Source organism: Dreissena polymorpha, chromosome 1 (genome assembly GCF_020536995.1).
Source record: "Dreissena polymorpha isolate Duluth1 chromosome 1, UMN_Dpol_1.0, whole genome shotgun sequence".
Classification (NCBI taxonomy): domain Eukaryota; kingdom Metazoa; phylum Mollusca; class Bivalvia; order Myida; family Dreissenidae; genus Dreissena; species Dreissena polymorpha.
In genome coordinates, this window is record NC_068355.1 from 149,091,429 (window position 1) to 149,111,609 (window position 20,181).

At 35.3% G+C, this 20,181-nt stretch overlaps 1 protein-coding gene across 3 annotated transcripts in view; it reads left to right on the plus strand.

The window, feature by feature from the left end:
• Positions 1-20,181, plus strand: part of LOC127855404 (uncharacterized) — a 38,557-nt gene that overhangs the window by 420 nt on the left and 17,956 nt on the right. For all 3 annotated transcript variants that reach the window (XM_052390937.1, XM_052390946.1, XM_052390956.1), the window contains exon 2: positions 19,233-19,990. In XM_052390937.1, coding sequence (XP_052246897.1) covers positions 19,282-19,990 — 709 coding nt within the window. In that variant the 5' untranslated portion in view covers positions 19,233-19,281. The remainder of the gene's footprint in view (positions 1-19,232; positions 19,991-20,181) is intronic.

Here is a 20,181-nt window from a genome sequence, read left to right on the forward strand (position 1 = left end):
TTTACTTGAAATCTAACGCACAAGTGGTGCTTGAACAACAATCAATTAAAGTGCTCCCTAAATGGGTATTTGATTAACAGTCTGAGCAAGTGTCATAAACATGCCACTCAATGCGGGCATCTTATCTTTTAGAACATTGCCGCTAATCCGATGTTAAATAGATAAGGATCGTAATGGAGTGTTCATTGCTATATCTACACTTGGGGACTTTCCTTACGCATCACTTAATCATATTGATATATCTCCCTTATTTTTGAACGGCTTGTGTTGAAATGTGGATAATGAATAATTCAATACAAATCTGATAATTCCTGAAAATTAAATAGAAATTGAAAAAGAACAAAATATAAAAGTCAAATTCGCAAACTCGTTCAAAGTTAAATAATAACTTTACGGATATGCAGTACACCCCTTTTTCCCAGAGTGAGGCGCAACTGTATTATAATATACAAATATATGATTTAAAGATGTAAATTTTCAAATACAAATTTCTTTGTCTACAAAAGGTTTGCGCAAAATATTAACAAATAGATTATTGACTTATATGAAATTTGGCAGATGTCTCAAACGATGCATTATAAATCATTTTGGTATAAAACTTTTCAAGCATACAAAAACGCAAATGAAATAGAACTGTGTGTACGAAACTTATAACAACCGTTTCTTTCACTTTACCATGTTCCTTATTATTAGGAAATAGCGTATTATTAATAATGAAATGACAAATCAACTTGTTTTTCTATCTACTTGATTAACTTATCAAACGATATACGTTTACTTATTTTTAAAAAGTTATTATATAATCCAGCTGTATATTGTATGGATAATATGATAATTTCTCTATTCCTTATTGCTAAGAAATAGCGTATCATTAATAATGAAATGACAAATCAACTTGTTTTTCTATATACTTGATTTACTTTTAAAACGATATACATGTACTTATTATAAACAAGTTATTATATAATCCAGACATATATTGTATGGATAATCTGATAAACAATAAATCAGTCATTCATGTTGCTTGCTTCTAAAAATAAAGATGCTTTCATTGTTGTTTACTACTGAATTATCGTATGTGTCCATCATGTTGTTTTACACTCTTATTTTAAGTTATTTTATGTCAGATAAATAAATTAATAAAATAGAAAAAAAATCTTTTTTGTTTTTTTTCGTTACTTCTTTATACTGCGTTCAATTAGTGACCTAATTAATATCCTCTTATTCAAATTAAAATTGGGGGCGAAATGACCAGGTCCGAAACGTCTTGGGGGCGAAAAGACTTGGGGGCGAAACGTCTGGAATTCGTTGCCAGTTTGTAGTTCCTTCCTTACTTCCTTCCGTCACACTTTTGTTACAGTTTCTCATAGCGCCTTAAATATTTTACTGATCTCTTACATATTTGGCATGTAGGTACCTTGCATGGACCTCTACCTTTTCATGAGGTTTGAGGTCACTGGGGTCAAGGTCAAGGTCACCGAGGCTAATAATAGATTTTTCGAAAACACTTTTGTTACAGTTTCTCATAGCACCTTCAATATTGTTCCGATCTCTTACATATTTAGCATGTATGTACCTTGCATGGACCTCTACCTTTTGATGAGGTTTGAGGTCACTGGGGTCAAGGTCAGCGAGGCTAATAATAGATTTTTCCGTCACAATTTTGTTACAGTTTCTCATAGCACCTTCAATATTTTTCCGATCTCTTACATATTTGGCATGTAGGTACCTTGCATGGACCTCTTCCTTTTTATGAGGTTTGAGGTCACTGGGAACAAGGTAAAGGTCAACGAGGCTAACAATAGATTTTTCCGTCACAATTTTGTTACAGTTTCTCATAGCGCCTTCAATATTTTACCGTTCTCTTGCATATTTGGCATATAGGTACCTTTCGATGAGGTTTGAGGTCACTGGGGTCAAGGTCAAGGTCACAGAGGCTAATAATAGATTTTTTAAAGGTGGTTATTAACACATACATTGACAAAGGGCATCATAGGGGAGCATCCATCAGTTTCATTGATATTCTTGTGGATTGATAATGACCTTCAACTTAATTGAATTTTAAGTCTATGATTTTTGAGATTTAGAGTTGAATATCTGTTATAAAAGCAGCGGTAAACATGTACATGTAGTACACGTATTTGTGTCCTGAAGGAGTTTGATGAAGTTTAATATTTTGCTATATTTGCTTAGCTTAAGTGTAGGGAAATGTTAACTTTCTTTCTGTGGTGTTTTAAACTTTATACCAGTAAGCTCCTTGTGGGTTTCGTCTACCATATTACTGCAACTGCTAGCAAAGATACTAAATAAGGTACTCACATGGGCATCAACTGGAATCCTCTTCATGATGGCACACGTCGCCCTCAACGTTCTCATTGGAAACACGTCAGCTTGTCAGCTACACTTCTTTGAATGGCATTTACTCTTTCTAGAAATACACTCAGAGAAACGTATTATCACTCTAGCCACAGGCTTACATATACAGACACTGGCTAACATAAACAGTCCCAGGCTAATTGGCTGGAAAAATACCTCTAGACAAACAGGTATTCATAAACAGTCCCAGGCTAACATATACAGTCACAGGCTTATATATAGTCACACATCTTCCTGGTAAAACTCACCTTAGACAAACTTACTCAGCAACTTGAAGAGAATGTAAGAAATCCTGTTCTCCGTAAGCTTCCTTCTGCTTGGCCGCTGGTTCCCAATGATGAGGCATGTGCTTGTGTGTCTGTCTGTCCGTCCGTAAACTTTAACATTGCCCATAACTTGTGCAATATTGAAGATAGCAACTTGATATTTGGCATGATTGTATATCACATGGAGCTGCACATTTTGAGTGGTGAAAGGTCAAGGTCATCTTTCAAAGTCAAAGGTCAAATATATGGCTTCAAAGCGGCGCAGTAGGGGGCATTGTGTTTCTGACAAACACATCTCTTGTTATATATGATTTCAACATTTATTTAGATTTCCTGAAGGCCGATGGCCCTAGTTGTTCTTGAATGCTTTGAGCTTTTATGAGTACATGCGAACCAGAGGGTCAATAGTTGGCAGTTGCATTATTGCAACTACCAATGGCTCATCTGGACACAATTAACGTATATGCAATATGATAACAAAATAAATAAACATACTCATGACAAGTACTTAAAATTATAAGTAAGCAAGATTGCTTAATATAATTGTACATATACGCATAAATAATATCAATTTATAATTAGCAGCTGCAGTGTTTATAAATATTAAACATACACAATAATAAATAGTCATACCTATCAATACATGTTTTATTAATCAAAACATAAATTTACTTTATGTTTAATTTATGTCTCACAAAACCATAATAAGGTCAGTGATTTTTTTACCTGCGAGTCCTGCGTCCTGGACTCACAAAAACCTCTGGGGATGCAAAGTTTTGAATTATGTAAGTCCCAAAAATGCATTGACATTTCTCAAAATATAATCACGTTTAATATTTGGCCTCATTCTTTCAATTCGGGACTCATAGATTTGCAAGTTATCGAGTCCCAGGACTCAGATGAGAAAATTTGTAAAAATATCACTGTAAGGTGATAACAAGAACTAACACAAAAGTACAGAAATTACAGTATTAACATATACAAATACAAATAGAAAATATAATTATATCGCTTTAAAATTAACACTTAAACAAATTGTATTAACTATAATAGATGAGGTTTAGGATGAACATGTTAGATTCTAAACACCGAAAAATTGCATGTTTATTTTCCTTTTAAAAATACCTAAGCGAAATCAAATGAAATAGTAGGTGATATAAGAGTAAATATACAAGTGCGTTTGTCAATAAATTGATGTGAGTAAAACAATTGAAGCATTTGAAATAGTAAACTAATGCATATTAATTCTTCTTGCAGCACAAAACATATGGCAGATGACATCATGTAGTTAAAATTCAAACACACGCATACATGTATTTAACACCTTATGTGGTTAACTTAAGCACTCAGTTATATACTAAATTTTTTGATAACATTTGAAATATATGAACACTTACCATACAAAAACAAATAAAGCAGCAATATATGTATTCAAGCTGGTGCAAATAGTCGACAGAATAAATAGAGGATATGCTTGGAATATGGTTAATGGGTTAATCTACATCAAATACCGGTAGGCAGATACAATAAATAAGTAACATGTTGTTGTTAATAAGAAATATCATAGAATATATCATAAAAACATTTTAGGTGTTTGTATTAACAATTGAGTTCTTAAATACATGAATGTCTTTTTATGCTGCACTAATCAAGTCTTTGTGTGCCACTGTTAAATTGTATCAATCAGTTCTTGTTATACCCCCATTACTGGTAATGGGGGCTATATAGGAGTCACTTTGTCGGTCGGTCCGTCGGTCTGTCCAAAAATTTCATCCGATCTTCACAAAACTTGGTCACAAGTTGTATCTAGATGATGTCAAGGTCAAGTTTGAATATGGGTCATGCCAGGTCAAAAACTAGGTCACGGGGTCACTTACTGTGTTTTAAACAGAAAGTTTGTCCGGACCATAACTACCGGGTATGTCATTAATTGTTAGATTTAAAAATGACATGGTATATTTGTTCACCATCATGGGACGGTGTGTTGTGTGAAAAAAGTACGTTGATATCTCCAAGGTCAAGGTCACACTTGGGGTTCATAGGTCAAATGCTTGTCCGGGCCATAACTTTGTCATTTATTGTGAGATTTTAAAATCTTATGGCAAATTTGTTCACCATCAGTTGACGTTGTGTTGCGCAAATGAAGTACGTCGATATCTCCAAGGTCAAGGTCACACTTTGAGTTCAACTATCATAAATTAGCTTGTCCAGGCCATAACTATGTCATTCAATGTAAGATTAAAAAATCCTTTGGAACATTTGTTCACCATAATTGGACAGTGTGTTGTGCAAAAGAATTACGTCGATATCTCCAAGGTCAAGGTCACACTTAAAGTTCAAAGGTCAAAACTGGCCATAAATGAGCTTGTCCGGGCCATAACAATGTCGTTCATTGTGAGATTTAAAAATCATTTGGCACATTTGTTCACCATCATTGGATGGTGTGTCGCGCGAAAGAATTACGTCAATATCCCCAAGGTCAAGGTCAAACTTTGAGTTCGAAGGTCAAAAATGACCATAAATGAGCTTGTCCGGGCCATAACTATGTCGTTCATTGTGAGATTTTAAAATCATTTGGCACATTTGTTCACCATCATTTGACGGTGTGTCGTGCAAAAGAATTACGTCATATATCTAAGGTCAAGGTCACACTTTGAGTTCAAAGGTCAAAAATGGCCATAAATGAGCTTGTCCGGCTATAACTATGTCGTTTATTGTGAGATTTTTAAATCATTTGGCTCTTTTGTTCACCATCATTGGATGGTGTGTCGCACGAAAGAATTACGTAGATATCTCCAAGGTCAAGGTCACACTTTTAGTTCAAAGGTCAGAAATGGCAATAAATGATCTTGTCTGGACCATAACTATGTCGTTTATTGTGAGATTTTAAAATGACTCTGTACATTAATTTTGTTCACAGTCATTGGACTGTCAAGAGTTCAAAGGTCAAAATGGCTGTAAATAATAATGGCATAATAATTCTTAAAAATTGCCATAAATTACATTCTCTTGTTTTGTGAAGACAGCATGCAAAATAGTCTGTGTCAATGCGGCACGTGGGGGTATACGTCACGTCTGTGACAAAGCTCTAGTTGAGGCAGCATGTTGCGTTTGAAGAACAGGTAACAAAAAATATTTGTTGTCTTGAATTCTGTTATTATTGCTAAAAGGACCAAAAAAATGTGTGTCAAGTAACCAAAGCTTAAACAAAATCATTAAGTTTTTGCTAAAACTAGTTTTAACAAGAGCACCGCATAACGAGTGCCACGCTCGGCTGTGAAAGCTTGTCAGAATTTTTTGTTTGTTTTTAGAGGTCACAGTGACCTTGACCTTTGACCTAGTGACCCCAAAATGGGTGTGGCGTGTAGAACTCATCAAGGTGCATCTACATATGAAGTTTCAAATTTGTAGGTGGAAGCACTTTGATTGTAGAGCAAAATGTCAAGGTTTTAGCACGACGCCGGCGGACGACACGACACAACAACAAAGAGCTGGCTATGACAATACCTTGGGTTTTCTCCGAAAACAGCCAGGCTAAAAATCAGAATAAATTGATAACTTTTTATTAATTTTGAGAAAATATTGACAGATGATTTACTTGAAGTTCACTACTTTATTGTTAGTCTGTTATATCAAGGCCATGAGTCCCTGGCATAACCACTTTTTTGAGATGCATATTAAAACTATTATTGTAAATATCATCCACGGAAGCATTTATAGCCCAGTCTTCTTGAATCTTGGTCAGAACATTGACATCCGATTCACATCTTGGCCAAGTTCAAAACTGAGTCTAATGGGATAAAAACCAAGTCACTATGTTCAAATAAAAGAATAAACCTTGTGACCACTGCAAAGGTCACATTTATTGTCCAACCGTAATCAAATGTTGTTAGCACATTTGTCACAAATAAATCTTTGCTGACCTTTAAACTAGGTCATGTGGAGTCAACAACTTTGTTAATATTTCACACATAAGAAAAAGCTTTCTAACACTTTTAAGGCAGCAATAATTGTTCAATCTTTGTGAACTTAAGTCAGAGCAATTGTCCAATTATATTTCGTACAAGTTCAAAACAAGGTCATGTGAGGTCAAAAACTAGGTCAACATGTTAAATTTAAGAAAAAGCGTCTGAACACTCGAGTAGTCTCATTTATTGCAAAATCTTTACAAAACTTGGTCAGGAGATCTATTCCAATGATATCGCAATAGTCTTTGAAACTGGGTCACATGGCTTAAAAAATTTGGTCACAAGGTTTAGTGGTCTTAGTTATTGCTGGGTGTTCATGAAAATTGGTCTGAAAATTGGTCAAAATGAAATGTCAGATTAGTTAAAAGTTGGGTTATGTGACATACAAAACTAGTTCAAAAGGTCAAATTTAAAAAAAGCTTGTTAACACTCTAGATGTCACATATATGAGTGTAAAATTCTTGACACTTATTTGTTTGGTTCATGCTCATTGAAAAATATGGTATATATTCTTGGGGAAGGTTTCTTTTTGTGGCCTATGATCGAGAAGTCACTTTTTTTTTCACACAAATTGCTCACAACATTTAAAAAATGTATATATCTGGACTGAGTTTGAAATGATTGTTGGTTGTTAATAAACATGAGTGTTGGGCAGTTTCCCTTATGTTATAAGTGAAACCTTGTGAACAGTACCTGCTCAGAACAGTTGAGTTACTTGGGGCTGAGTGCCTTATGGACTTTGACCCTCTGGTTTATCTAAACTTCATTAAACTTACCCATAATCTTGGTTCTAATGATATCTTGATGATTGGGCAATTTTTCTAACACTGCTACTGAGAATAATCATAAAAGTTGATCAGAAATGTGTTCTTATGATTTCTTGGCCCATTTAGAAAAGGTTTTCATGGTCTTCTCAAAAGCATGACCTACAATGGGGCAATTGTTTTTACATGGTTATCGAGATACATTGTGAACACTCTAAAAGCCACAGATATCCCAACAAGTCCAAGAGAGGTTGCATCTCATTTTCTTGGCTTTACGTCAACTGGCATAAGAGGCTTATACATGTATTGTATTTTTTTCTCAAACGTTCCACTTTAAATATGTGCATTCTGTTTTCTAGGAAAGTTATCAATTGCCTCATTCTAATTTCTATTGTGGTTCTGGCCCCAAACCTTCAAAAGTACATTATTGCAAACTTTTTTTATACTAACCCAGTCAAATACCGAGCACTGTTCTGTTGGTGTTCTAACTTATTACTGTGAGATATCGCCTATAAAAGGGCGACGTTCGTAAAGTGTGAGGGTCGTGTTCAAAGGGCGAGATATCGCTTATAAAAGGGCAACTGTTGCATTCTAATTTTTTGAAAACGACAGTCGACAGGCGATATTATTACAGTGATATTTGAACAGTACAAATATCCAGTGTTGCTGCTACTGTCACGCAAAATATCGAGTACCACTTGGTGCGTTGTGTGTCGCGGTCTGAAATTAGACTGCGATACATGATATTCGGATAATATGGGCAATATTTGAATACTAAAATATTATGCGTCACTGCGACTGTCGTGCAAAATATTGTGCGTCGCTTTGTGTTTTGTGCGTCGCCCTTTGAACGCGAGACATGACACACAAAGCGACCCACGATATTTTGTGCGACAATTGCGGTGACGCACAATATATTTAACATGATATATCGCTTTTTGTGCTACCTAAACAAGGGGGATATTTCGTGGTTCATTCTAGTGCGTCGCCGCCACTGTCGCGCAAAATATTGTGTATCGCTTCGTGTTTCGTGCGTCGCCCTTGATGAAAGAATGGCGAGATAATAGATGGAACTATCCGGATTCCGTAAATACGGACCCAAAAATAGGAGCAAGCAAGCTTATTTATAAACATATTCTATTTTCGATTTGATCAGAGAAGAATGAAAGCATCGAATAAAAAATGTGTGCACTTCGTATTTGTTGAACATTTCTGCAAAATGTATTTAACTTATTGAATGCTTCCATTTCGTACTATTTACATCGAAATGAAAAATAAGTGGTGTATATTGTAAAATGTGTTGGCTCAACCATAATAAATAGAAAGAAGAAATATACGGCGTTGATTGTGGTCGGTTTAGTGATAATTAAAAGTTACATCTATGGGATCAAAGATAGCAGATGCCGTTTTTCTGCCCAGTTCTTAGCTGCATCGTATGCAAATCAATTATGGGCTGTTTCATTTGATATTATTGACTACATATCTCTATTAACATAATATAAAAACACAAGATGAATGAAAATAAATAAAAGCATTTAGGTAAGCAGGCAACACACGAGTCATCCATACATATTTGAACTATATATACATGTATATACGCGTTCTTCGAACAGACCTGTTTTTGTGGTATGTTGGACATTGTTATTTGATTCAATTATTCATACATGTAGTATCGTGAATCATCGCGCTCATGCTAAATAAATCTGTCTACGTGTATATGGTTGAATAGTTTTAATTAAATTAATCAAAACTGGTACTTATCATGAAATTGTTGAGAACACATTGAGAATCTGTGATTGACATACCATAATTTATCGCCAAGTATCTTCATTTTAATATTATCTTTCTGATCAAAATAAACATTTAGTGCACATAATGTAAACGATAACATTTATACATGTATAACGATTTCTGTAACTGACCGCAAACTGACCTTGATACCTTGCAGGTTGGAATGCAATGCATTAAAGTGAGGTAACGAATCCACTGCAGGAACAACGGCTTTGTTTAAGCTTTATACATTTACATGTTTAACGGTCAATTTCAAAACCAATTTAAATATTTTTGTCAAAGCGTATATCAGGTTACTGAACAACAATACTAATATGATCTTAAATTTATGAGTGTACAGAATGCAATATCGTAGTAATTACCAAATATGAGAACACAGCCTTTAAGTACAAATGCTCTGTTGCTGACAATCTTCAATTATAAAGGGGCGCACACAAACTTTTATTGATGGCGGGAGTTGAGTGTGAAACTGCTCTATCTCTCAAGCCTTATCATTACAGATAAAATTGTTTCATGCTGAATACGCAGTTAACATCGTTGCTAAACAAACGCTAGCGTCCCTTTTCATACCCTATACTTCCCCAAAATAGTAAGTCGATTGAATAACATATAAATGTAAATGTGAAAACTGTTTGTTGATTGCACGTTTTCTACTTCGAAAAGTTTCAAGCCTACCGACGGGAAATTTTACATTCAAATTGATTGGTCGCTTACAAAGGTCAGCTAAGGTGAAAAGCTGGGTTAGACAGCTTCGCTGAAAAATAACAAGTCTATACATTCCTTTTAAAAATTGAATGATAGGCAAAATGGACCAAGAATGTAGCTTATGAATGTACAGGGTCATAGGGCCCAGAAAATGTGTCTCTTACATCAATAAAAACATGGATAGTCCAATGAATAGTATCTGTTTTGTCTGAATTCCTCCAGAGCCCAATAACACTTTGTTATTACAGGGCAGCTTCTGGTCATGAGAGATTCCTGGTCTATTCTAAGCACCATTAGCCAAGCAAATTGATGATCGTATAGATTTTTTCTTGATTTTATCAGAATTGTATTAGCACTGAAAATGCCATGAAATGTCATACGGAAATATCATGAAAAGATAATGCCCAAAGGTCAGATAGAAATAAAATTAATACATTCACTAATATAAGTAGTAGTCATAGTCATTTATAATAAGCTCCGTGTATCAATGTATATGTTATATAACCAAAATGTTTTGTTTCTACCTCTATGCAATGGGATTTTTCAATGTGTTCTATAAATTTGCTTGACTGGATTTTGTCCCGTCAATTCATTGACTAAAACAAAAGGCTCACTTGAATCACAAGCTAGTCATTACAGTGGAGATAAAGAGATCTTCAATTTCATCAAGCTAAGTGCTAAGTTCTAAGGTCTAAAAGTTATACTGAATGTACCAGATACAATTTTCAAAATGAACATGAGTGTAGTATCATGTGCCGGTACATTTCTGGGTACAGAAATGTGGTAAAATGTATTGCATCTGTTAGATAACATGTAACTCATGTAGATGGGTATTCAAAAGTGATAGTGCAGCCATGGAATTACTATTATGACATAATTATGTGGATGTACAACTTTCTATACTTCACTCTATCACAGTGGAGATGCATATCGGTGGCCTTTCTGTCAAAATTCTGCCTCTCTGTTCATTCTTGGCTGTCTATCTGTCATAAACAAGAAAATGGATGATCGACATTCAAAAAACTGGTAAGAAAATCTAAAATTAATACCTGTAAACACATTTGTGCATAAAAAGAGGTGGTCCGTGAGTTGAAGCATATATCCAGCTACAGGTTCACAGTACAGGGGTATTCCGCAGGTCCAAACACTTATCACAAACTCTATCAAAGATGGAATGATGACGAGGTTAGTGGAACAATCGTGCATACATGCCACTTTGATGACTTTTTATTTCCCCTACCACTATAGTGAGGGACATATTGTTTTTTCCCTGTCTGTTGGTTTGTTTGTTGGTTTGTTTGTTTGCCCCAACTTCAACATTTGCCATAACTTTTGCAATATTGATGATAGCAACTTGATATTTGGCTTGCATGTGTATCTCATGGAGCTGCACATTTTGAGTGGTGAAAGGTCAAGGTCATCCTTCAAGGTCAAAGGTCAAATATATGGGTCAAAATCGCTCCTTTAATGTCACTTTTGCAATATTGAAGCTAGCGACTTGATATTTGACATGCATGTGTATCTCATGGAGCTGCACATTTTGAGTGGTGAAAGGTCAAGGTCATCCTTCAAGGTCAAAGGTCATATATATGGGGACATAGTATTTCACAAACACATCGCTTGTTAACGTAGCTTTTCCCTAATGTGTCAAATATCTAGTGTCATTGATATCATCTTAATGATCAAATCTTTACGTTCAATGTATGCTATATAGTAATTTTCATCAATTTTACTTAAAAAAATGCCTATTTTCGCTTTCTAAATACAAGATTCAATTTTGTAAAAGTCTAGCCTATAATAAGTCATATCCACTCGAGAAGAGAACTTTGATATATCAAGCGGTTTAGTTTGATCTAATTTGCAATACATGTTCATTAATGGACGTTTATTAACAAGAAATGTAATGGAGAGTGTTCCCATGCCAGTGTCAATCGACGACTAGGCTTCCCGTGCCAGAAAAGTGAGCCGATCGAGAGGCTTTCCGTGCCACAACGAAAGCGAAATTGGGCATTTTTTAAAGTAAAATTGATGAAAATTACTATATAGCGTACCTTGAACATTAGGATTTGATCATAAAGATGATATCAATGACACTAGATATTTGACTTATTAGGGAAAAGCTATGCTAAAAAGTCATCAAAGTGGCATGTATGCACAATTATTCCAACAACCTAGTCATCATTCCATCTTCGATAGAGTTTGTGATAAGTGTTTGGACCAGCGGAATACTGTGAACCTGTAGCTGGATTATGCTTCAACTCATGGACCACCTCCTTTTATGCACAAATGTGTTTACGGGTTTTAATTTTATATATTTTCTTACCTGTTTTGTGAATGTTGATCATCCTTTTTCTTGTTTATGACAGAGAGGCAGCCAAGAATGAACAGAGAGGCAGCATTTGGACAGAAAGGCCATCGATATGCATCTACACCGTGTCTATGATTCTTTTCTTCTGGGAACCTGATTAAATATATCTGTATATAACTATCAATGTTTATTAATATTAGATAACATATGTTACCTGATTTGAAATGTGAAATGAACCATAAAACTGTCCATACTTTCAATTGTTAATAGATTGTTTTGTGTCTGTTAACATAGGTACAGAGAATCAAGACTGATATGTTATCCCCCGCCATAGGCGGATTGTTTTGGAGTTGTCCGTCTTTCCGTCCGTCCGGAGCCATATCTTGGAAGTGCTTTTGCGGATTTCATTGAAACTTGGTATGAGTATATATATGGATAAGAGGATGATGCACGCCAAATGGAATCGTACACCATCTGTTAATAACGGAGTTTATAATGGCCATTTGTATCTTGAAAAAATGTTTTTGTGTGTGTCCGGAGCTATATCTTGGAAGTGCTTTGGCAAGTTTCATTGAAACTTGGTATGAGTATATATATGGATCAGAGGATGATTCCTGCCAAATGGCATTGTACACCATCTGTTAATAACAGAGTTTTTGCCCTTTGTATCTTGAAAAAAATGCTTTTTTGAGTGTCAAATATAACACTTTTGTGTCCAGAAGCATATTGGCGAGGGATATCAATTCAACAAATTTGCTTGTTTAGTTGCAAACTAACGCTGTCATAAAATATGTCAAACACACCACTTGGATACTTATTTACATTTAGTTATGGGTTGTAGCCTGGGCTGTTTTACCCTGCAAGTTGGGTTTATGTATTTGTCATACTTTTGAAGTCTTTACTAATTGTTTTATGCAGATATTGTTTAATAGGTTAAACGCCAAGTTATGGCATTTTAATTTGACATTTTGAAAAAAAGTTAACACATTATATTTATCATTGGTATGCTTATTAGGATAGAATAGTGTGTGAACTACATGTACATGGTGAATAATGAATTACAGGTTGTAATTAGAGAAAATAAATTCATGTTCATTATGTGCAGAACTTAATTCAGGATAAGTTTACTTTTGCAATGAATTCATATAGACTAATTTACATATTTGTTTTAGCAAAGTTTAAGTCCATATGCAATTTAAACTTCCATTGTAGAAACTTGCTAAAACAGGTTGATTCAAGTCGCTTTAAAAGCAGTGGGCATTTGAGCCTAATGTTTTGAGCAAAGTTAGCATAATTAATGTGTGTAAAGTGTTATCCCACATTAGCCTGGGCAGTGCACACAGGCTTATCAGGGACAGCACATTTCAACTAAAGTAGATTTTCATTTAAAAGAGACTTATCCTAAACAAAAAATCCCATAAAATCTGAAAAAGTCATCCCTGATTTACCTGTGTGGACTGCACATGCATATCCTGGACACTTGACGCTTGTGCCATCTTCCTTGCCCTGGACACTTGACGCTTGTGCCATCTTCCTTGCCCTGGACACTTGACGCTTATGCCATCTTCCTTGCCCTGGACACTTGACGCTTGTGCCATCTTCCTTGGCCTGGACACTTAACGCTTGTGCCATCTTCCTTGCCCTGGACACTTGACGCTTGTGCCATCTTCCTTGCCCTGGACACTTGACGCTTGTGCCATCTTCCTTGCCATTGGACACTTGACGCTTGTGCCATCTTCCTTGCCATTGGACACTTGACGCTTGTGCCATCTTCCTTGCCATGGACACTTGACGCTTGTGCCATCTTCCTTTCCATTGGACACCTGATGCTTGTGCCATCTTCCTTGCCATTGGACACCTGACGCTTGTGCCATCTTCCTTGCCATGGACACTTGACGCTTGTGCCATCTTCCTTTCCATTGGACACCTGACGCTTGTGCCATCTTCCTTGCCATTGGACACTTGATGCTTGTGCCATCTTCCTTGCCATTGGACACTTGACGCTTGTGCCATCTTCCTTGCCATTGGACACTTGACGCTTGTGCCATCTTCCTTGCCATTGGACACTTGACGCTTGTGCCATCTTCCTTGCCATTGGACACTTGACGCTTGTGCCATCTTCCTTGCCATTAACCAGTTGCGACAGGTTTAATGAAGGAATGAGTTGAATGACCGACCATATATGAAACTCATCGAATCCCTAGTGACAAATAAGTGTATACTGCTAAGCAATCGTGCCATAATATAAATACACCCATGTTGAAAAAGAATTTTAGGTCACCTTGGATTCAATGTGAATACATAAACCCTGAAATTAAGGCATTTTTTACTTGTATCTCATGTAGCTTACCCAATACAACAATTCCTTGAGTTCCAAATAACAAAGCTGTCATTCTGGAAAAACTAGACTTAATGCAATCATGTGCGTAAAGTTTCATCCTAGATTAGCCTTTGCAGTAAAAACAGGTTGATCAGGGACAACACTTTGAGCATTATCATTATTTTGTTTAAAGAAAGTTTTTCCTTTACAAAATCCAGTGAACACATTTTTTTTCATTTTTTTGCCTGTGCAGACTTCATATTCTTATCTGGGATGATACTTAATGCCCATGCATTAAGCCCAGTGTTTTTGAAGACCTGCTTTAATATGATAGAATTAAAGGTTAATAAATGTACATTTGTCTTAACCTATCAATATACTTTGCATACTTCGACAATCCTGAAAATTTGAGCTTAAATGTTTTTGGGAAATGAAAAATCTGAAGAGCATGAGTTAATTTTTGTTAAGGCTTAACATGTATTTCTCAAGATGAACTGGATCTACCCAAGAAATTCACCTGATCTTTCAACAAAATATCATTTTATAGGTTTACTCCCCTCCCCCCAAAAAAGAGAAGACATACTGGTAATTAATTTCAATTTAAAATTATGTGTAATGCACAACACATTATTCAGCTTCACTGTAATGCTGCATGTAAGATCATGCAGGTGTTGCAGGTGTGCAGGGTAACAACAACTTTCAACATCACCTGTTTACATATACTGTAAGCTAATCACAGTCTTTTGGAGTATACATTCTCTTTACATGCATGATAGATTATGATACAAACATTAAGAAAGTAAGCACATGGATACACTTGCATTTGAACACGGCAAGTAATGAAACATTTTTAAGGCAGTAAACTGCACTTAAAGTGTTTATTTCACTCTAAATTCTGTTTATTTATTGAAAAGGATTAAGTTTTATCAATCTTATGCAGATTTGGGATTTTCAGTTTGCTTGTTACTGGGATAGGTATGGAATTAATTGTAGCTTATTTGTAGATTAATTGTAATCTATTTCTATTCAATCAGTACTTAATGTATTTAGTATTAGTACATTCAATGACAGTGTATAGTCACTTTGTATCAAGTAAAATGAAATAATTATCAGTATATTAATAAGTTTCTATGACTTTGTGGATACGGTGTCTGCCTAGCGACAAGAAGGTAACACAGTTTTTTTTTTCATTCAAAATCGGGTCCGGTAAGTGGACCCATTCCCAATGGAAAAAAGTATATATTTTTCCCAAATTGGAGCTAAAAATTCCCAATGGAACTAATATTGTTGATCAATATTTTGTTCACATCCCATCCATATAAGATCAACCTTAGTAAATATAATACTGGACACACTTGTATCCTCAATTTTGAAACATTTGTATGCGAAACAAACAGCACTAATTTCCCAATTTTAGTCAAAACACTGCAAATTTTTCCCAATCAAAAGGGACCCGGCCCCATTCCCAAAATGGTGAAAAAAAACACTGTAACAGGTTCGATCCCTATTTTAGGAGTGTTCTCAAGGCTTAAAGACACTAAAGTACTCGTTCTGCTCAGGAAACTGACTAGAAAGCGTTTCAAAAGGCCTTCAATGGCTTTTGATGCTATCAAGCTAAAATAAATAGGTTAAACATTTAATGAAATGTTCATTGTGTATGTGATTGAGCAGGCATTTGTATTATAAAGATGCAATTAAAAAAGTTTTATAAGGAAACAATCCACAAATGTTGATCTTTAAAGTGTTTTTTATAGCAACAACAATTCCCAGCATTTGATTCAGTTCTTTAACAAAGTTTATGCAGCTGAAATAGAGACACATTCACAACCCTTTATTATTATTCACATAGTCCATTTATTACTTTCATTAATTGTTGAAATGGGGCACACTTTCCAGCCATATATAGGCAAGCAAGTGATTAGCCTTTACGGCCTATATCACATAAATATTTGCTCTATATCTTGACTTGACTTGCTGCAAATTCTGTTAGTGGGTCTCAAAATAACAGCTCTCGCTAAGAAAATCTGCAGCGAGTAAATTTGAGATTAAAAGTGAATATTTATATGAGGGTAATGATAATTTCTTGCTGATATGGCTGGAAAGTCTGCAGCGAGTAAATTTGAGATTAAAAGTGAATATTTATACGAAACAAACGGTAATCACTTTCTTGCTGATGTGGCTGGAAATGGGAGCTGAATTTAAACAATCAATACAACTAATAAAGGTTATAAAACAGTGAAAAAACATTTCTCTGCATGGACATCACTATCTTGTTTGTCACATGATTAGGCCACGACCGTATTATTAATTGGTTTACAATTTTTTTTTGGAAAATGGTCCATCGGGCGGTCAGAAAAAATATATTAAAAAAATTGGAAAAAACGTTAATACTAATAACATCAGAACAAAGACAACATACCTTTTATAACCTTAACACAGAGACAACATATCAAATTATGGCAAGAAACACATCTATATCTTCAAATGAAATGATTCCTAAAAGCACCTTTTGTAACATCAGGCAATTTTAATCACACCATTACATGACATGCGTTCCTCTCCCATTAAAACAAAAATTTTGCTTCATTTCCGTAATTCGATGCGCACCAGTATGCAACGCGATGCCTGTTGCATAAATATTATATAAGATAAAGTACTCTTAACAAATTATTTGTTTGCTCTTACTCGACTAATATGATCGTCCATGAAAAAAATTGAGGTAGATCGATCCCCCCGTTGTCGCGGTAATGTTTGTTTAAGTTGTTTTTGTCATGAAAACTCGTTGATTTTCAACGCAAAACGTCTTATTTGAACCAAAGACCTATACAAACATTGTGACGCGAATTAATTTAATCATATTTTTCAACTTCGCTTTTGCTTTATTTTGATAATTTAATCCAAAGTTTAATGTAAGCAAGTGTTTTTTTACTGGAATTGTAAACAAAGAATCAGTTAAAGTCTTCCGAAAATTTGAAGTCTGTGTGAATTGACAGTTTGACGACATCAAAGGAAAGCCGCTTCTTGTCTGAAAGCAATAAAGTGACAAATTTCTCGCTGACAAAAATGGCTTCCTTTGTCTAGCAATCAACATGCCGAACCAATCGTGTGTTTTTTTCTCAATGGCAATCCTCCAATTTAATAATAGCACGTGCATTGCTCCGCCTTCGAATCTTTTGCAGAGAACGGAGATGGAGTTTAACAGTTAATTGAGCAAGTGTTTTACGCAAGTTGAATTCCGATTTGCCGTAATTACTCGACCCTAAGCATTGAAACGATGAATACATTTATCTATGATTTTCTGAGATATACCGATTTGTTCCGATTTACAAACTTTCTGTACAGTTCCTAACTATGGCGGACGTGTTTACAAAATTCCTAAACACATATATGGTAAATAATGGCAGTGTTTTATTGGATTATTTATACTAGTTATCAAATTGCAAGGTAGAACTTCTTTATCTAATATAATATCTGGTTTGTTAAATATAATTAACATGTTCAACAATATAGTTGCGTCACAGACTCGGAAATAAATTTGATGGGGTCGAAATTTTACTGACGCTGATTTTCCTATTGTCTGTAATTTTTACCCGAAATAAGTTTTGAGAAGTGCCCATAAAAGGACAGGTACATAAGGTGTCACATTAAAAAATATCCCGATCTCTGCAATATAAGTGAACCAGTCGTCAATTGTACTTACTTGATTTTATTCGCAACCGTACTCAGACTGGATCGTTTTTTCTCGTTTCGCTCGTTTTTCAGTGCGGTCGGGAATAAAATATATATAAAAAAGACGATTTACAGATTTTATTTTGTTTTCCCATTTTCCAAAAATTAGGGTCGGCGGTTTTGTAAACCAAGAAATATAAAAGTCGTGGCCTTACCCCCTCTGATACAATTTTGGGCAAGTGTTTCAACAATTACATGAAAGTTCTTTAATTGTCAGGAATCAAAGGATCAAAATAAGATATGCCTGATATGTTTCCTGACTTTAAGGGCCTTTTCACGTTTTGGTAAATTGACAAAATTGAAAAAAATGTTTCAGATTCGCAAATTTTCCTTGAAGTTATGATATGTGTGAGGAAACAGTAATACTGAACATTTACCATGCACTAAAATATCTACTATGTGCATCTTTTGACGATTTAAAAACCTGAAAAATATATAGCGTTGCAACGCGAAACAATTGAATAATTTGGAGAATTCTGTTGTTGTTGTTGTATTTTTTGATACTACAAGGATTGCTTATATGAAAAAAAAACAACCTTTTACTTATTCATGTTATGAGAGCTGATGGTCTAGTGGATAGAGCAGTAGACTTTTAAAGAGACTGATAAAGAAAAGATATTAAGACTTGAAAATGATGAATGATGAAATTTAATGGATTAATCTGAGAGATGACATTGTCACATTTGCGTTTGAATTTGAATAATTTTGTTACATGGTAATAATAACAATATTTTATAATGCAAAAGGGATAAAATGTAGATGCAGCAATTAAGGGGGACATTTTTGGAAACCCTGAATTTCTCTTATAAGTAAAATGCAAAAATATTACAATAAAATGAATTCATAAGTCAGATAAATAAAATTCTGTAATACTATACAATTATTGGATTGTAAATCACTCTCATGTTATGCTATGGCACTTATGTTTCATCACTGTTTAAATATATATCTACCGGTATTGCTACTAATCAAGTTTCAACAAAAGGAGGTTTGTGTCTATTTCAGACAAGGTATGCAGATCTTGACTGGCTAGGGGTCACAGGTTTTGGTTAGAATGAAGATCAGGGTGTTAAATGTAATCCATGGCGAGAAGGTTCCCCTACATCTTCCCCTGCTAGTGGGGGAGATCCACGCCCTCACAGATGATGGAATCATACAGGTGCGCAACGCCACTCGCTGTGAAACCGTTGCGACAAAATGGCCAATCATTGAAGGAGCTTTCAAGGTCCTTGTTCGTTTGATACCCGGAGAAAACAACATCTACCTTACACATGAAGATGAAACCCTCTTGATTTCCCTTGTGTTCACGTTCCCATATTTCAAATACTTTGTAAGACCTTTGTACATTGTTCTTGCGGGAGACGATGGGAACTTCCAGGGGCCCGAAGATGAAGACTGCTCCATGGAGTCCGCCCTGGAGAGAATCAAACTTGGCGCCATGTTGATCCAGACTTTCACGGCTGAGAAAATGAAGGAACATGGCTTTGGACGTGTTACATTCCAGCTTGAAGTTGATGCCAACTTTGAGCCAGTGTGCAATGTATTTCATAGTCAGCTGACCGTAGAGGAAGCAAGTTCTATGACTGGTGGTGATTTATGGAATTACTTCGCACGGGAATTGATGACATCATCACATTTTGAGAACAAGGAGGCTTGCAAGTTTTACTGTTTTATGTCATTCACAAGATACTCACCACCAGAAAGTGAGATTCCAGCTACTCACAGTGAAATACTCAAATATACCAAAGGACACACTGCTCTTGGTAAGTGAAAGGCAATACAAAATAATAAAAAAACTAAAGCTTCTGCAGAAAAGCACTGTACTCTTTTCCATGAAGTGTCCAGATTTATTTAACTGTCAAATACAACATATCACTTGAAGGCAGACAATCTGGGTTAATGTATTTTGACTGTATGCATGGTGATATATTTTTCTGTGTCATTAAACAAGTAA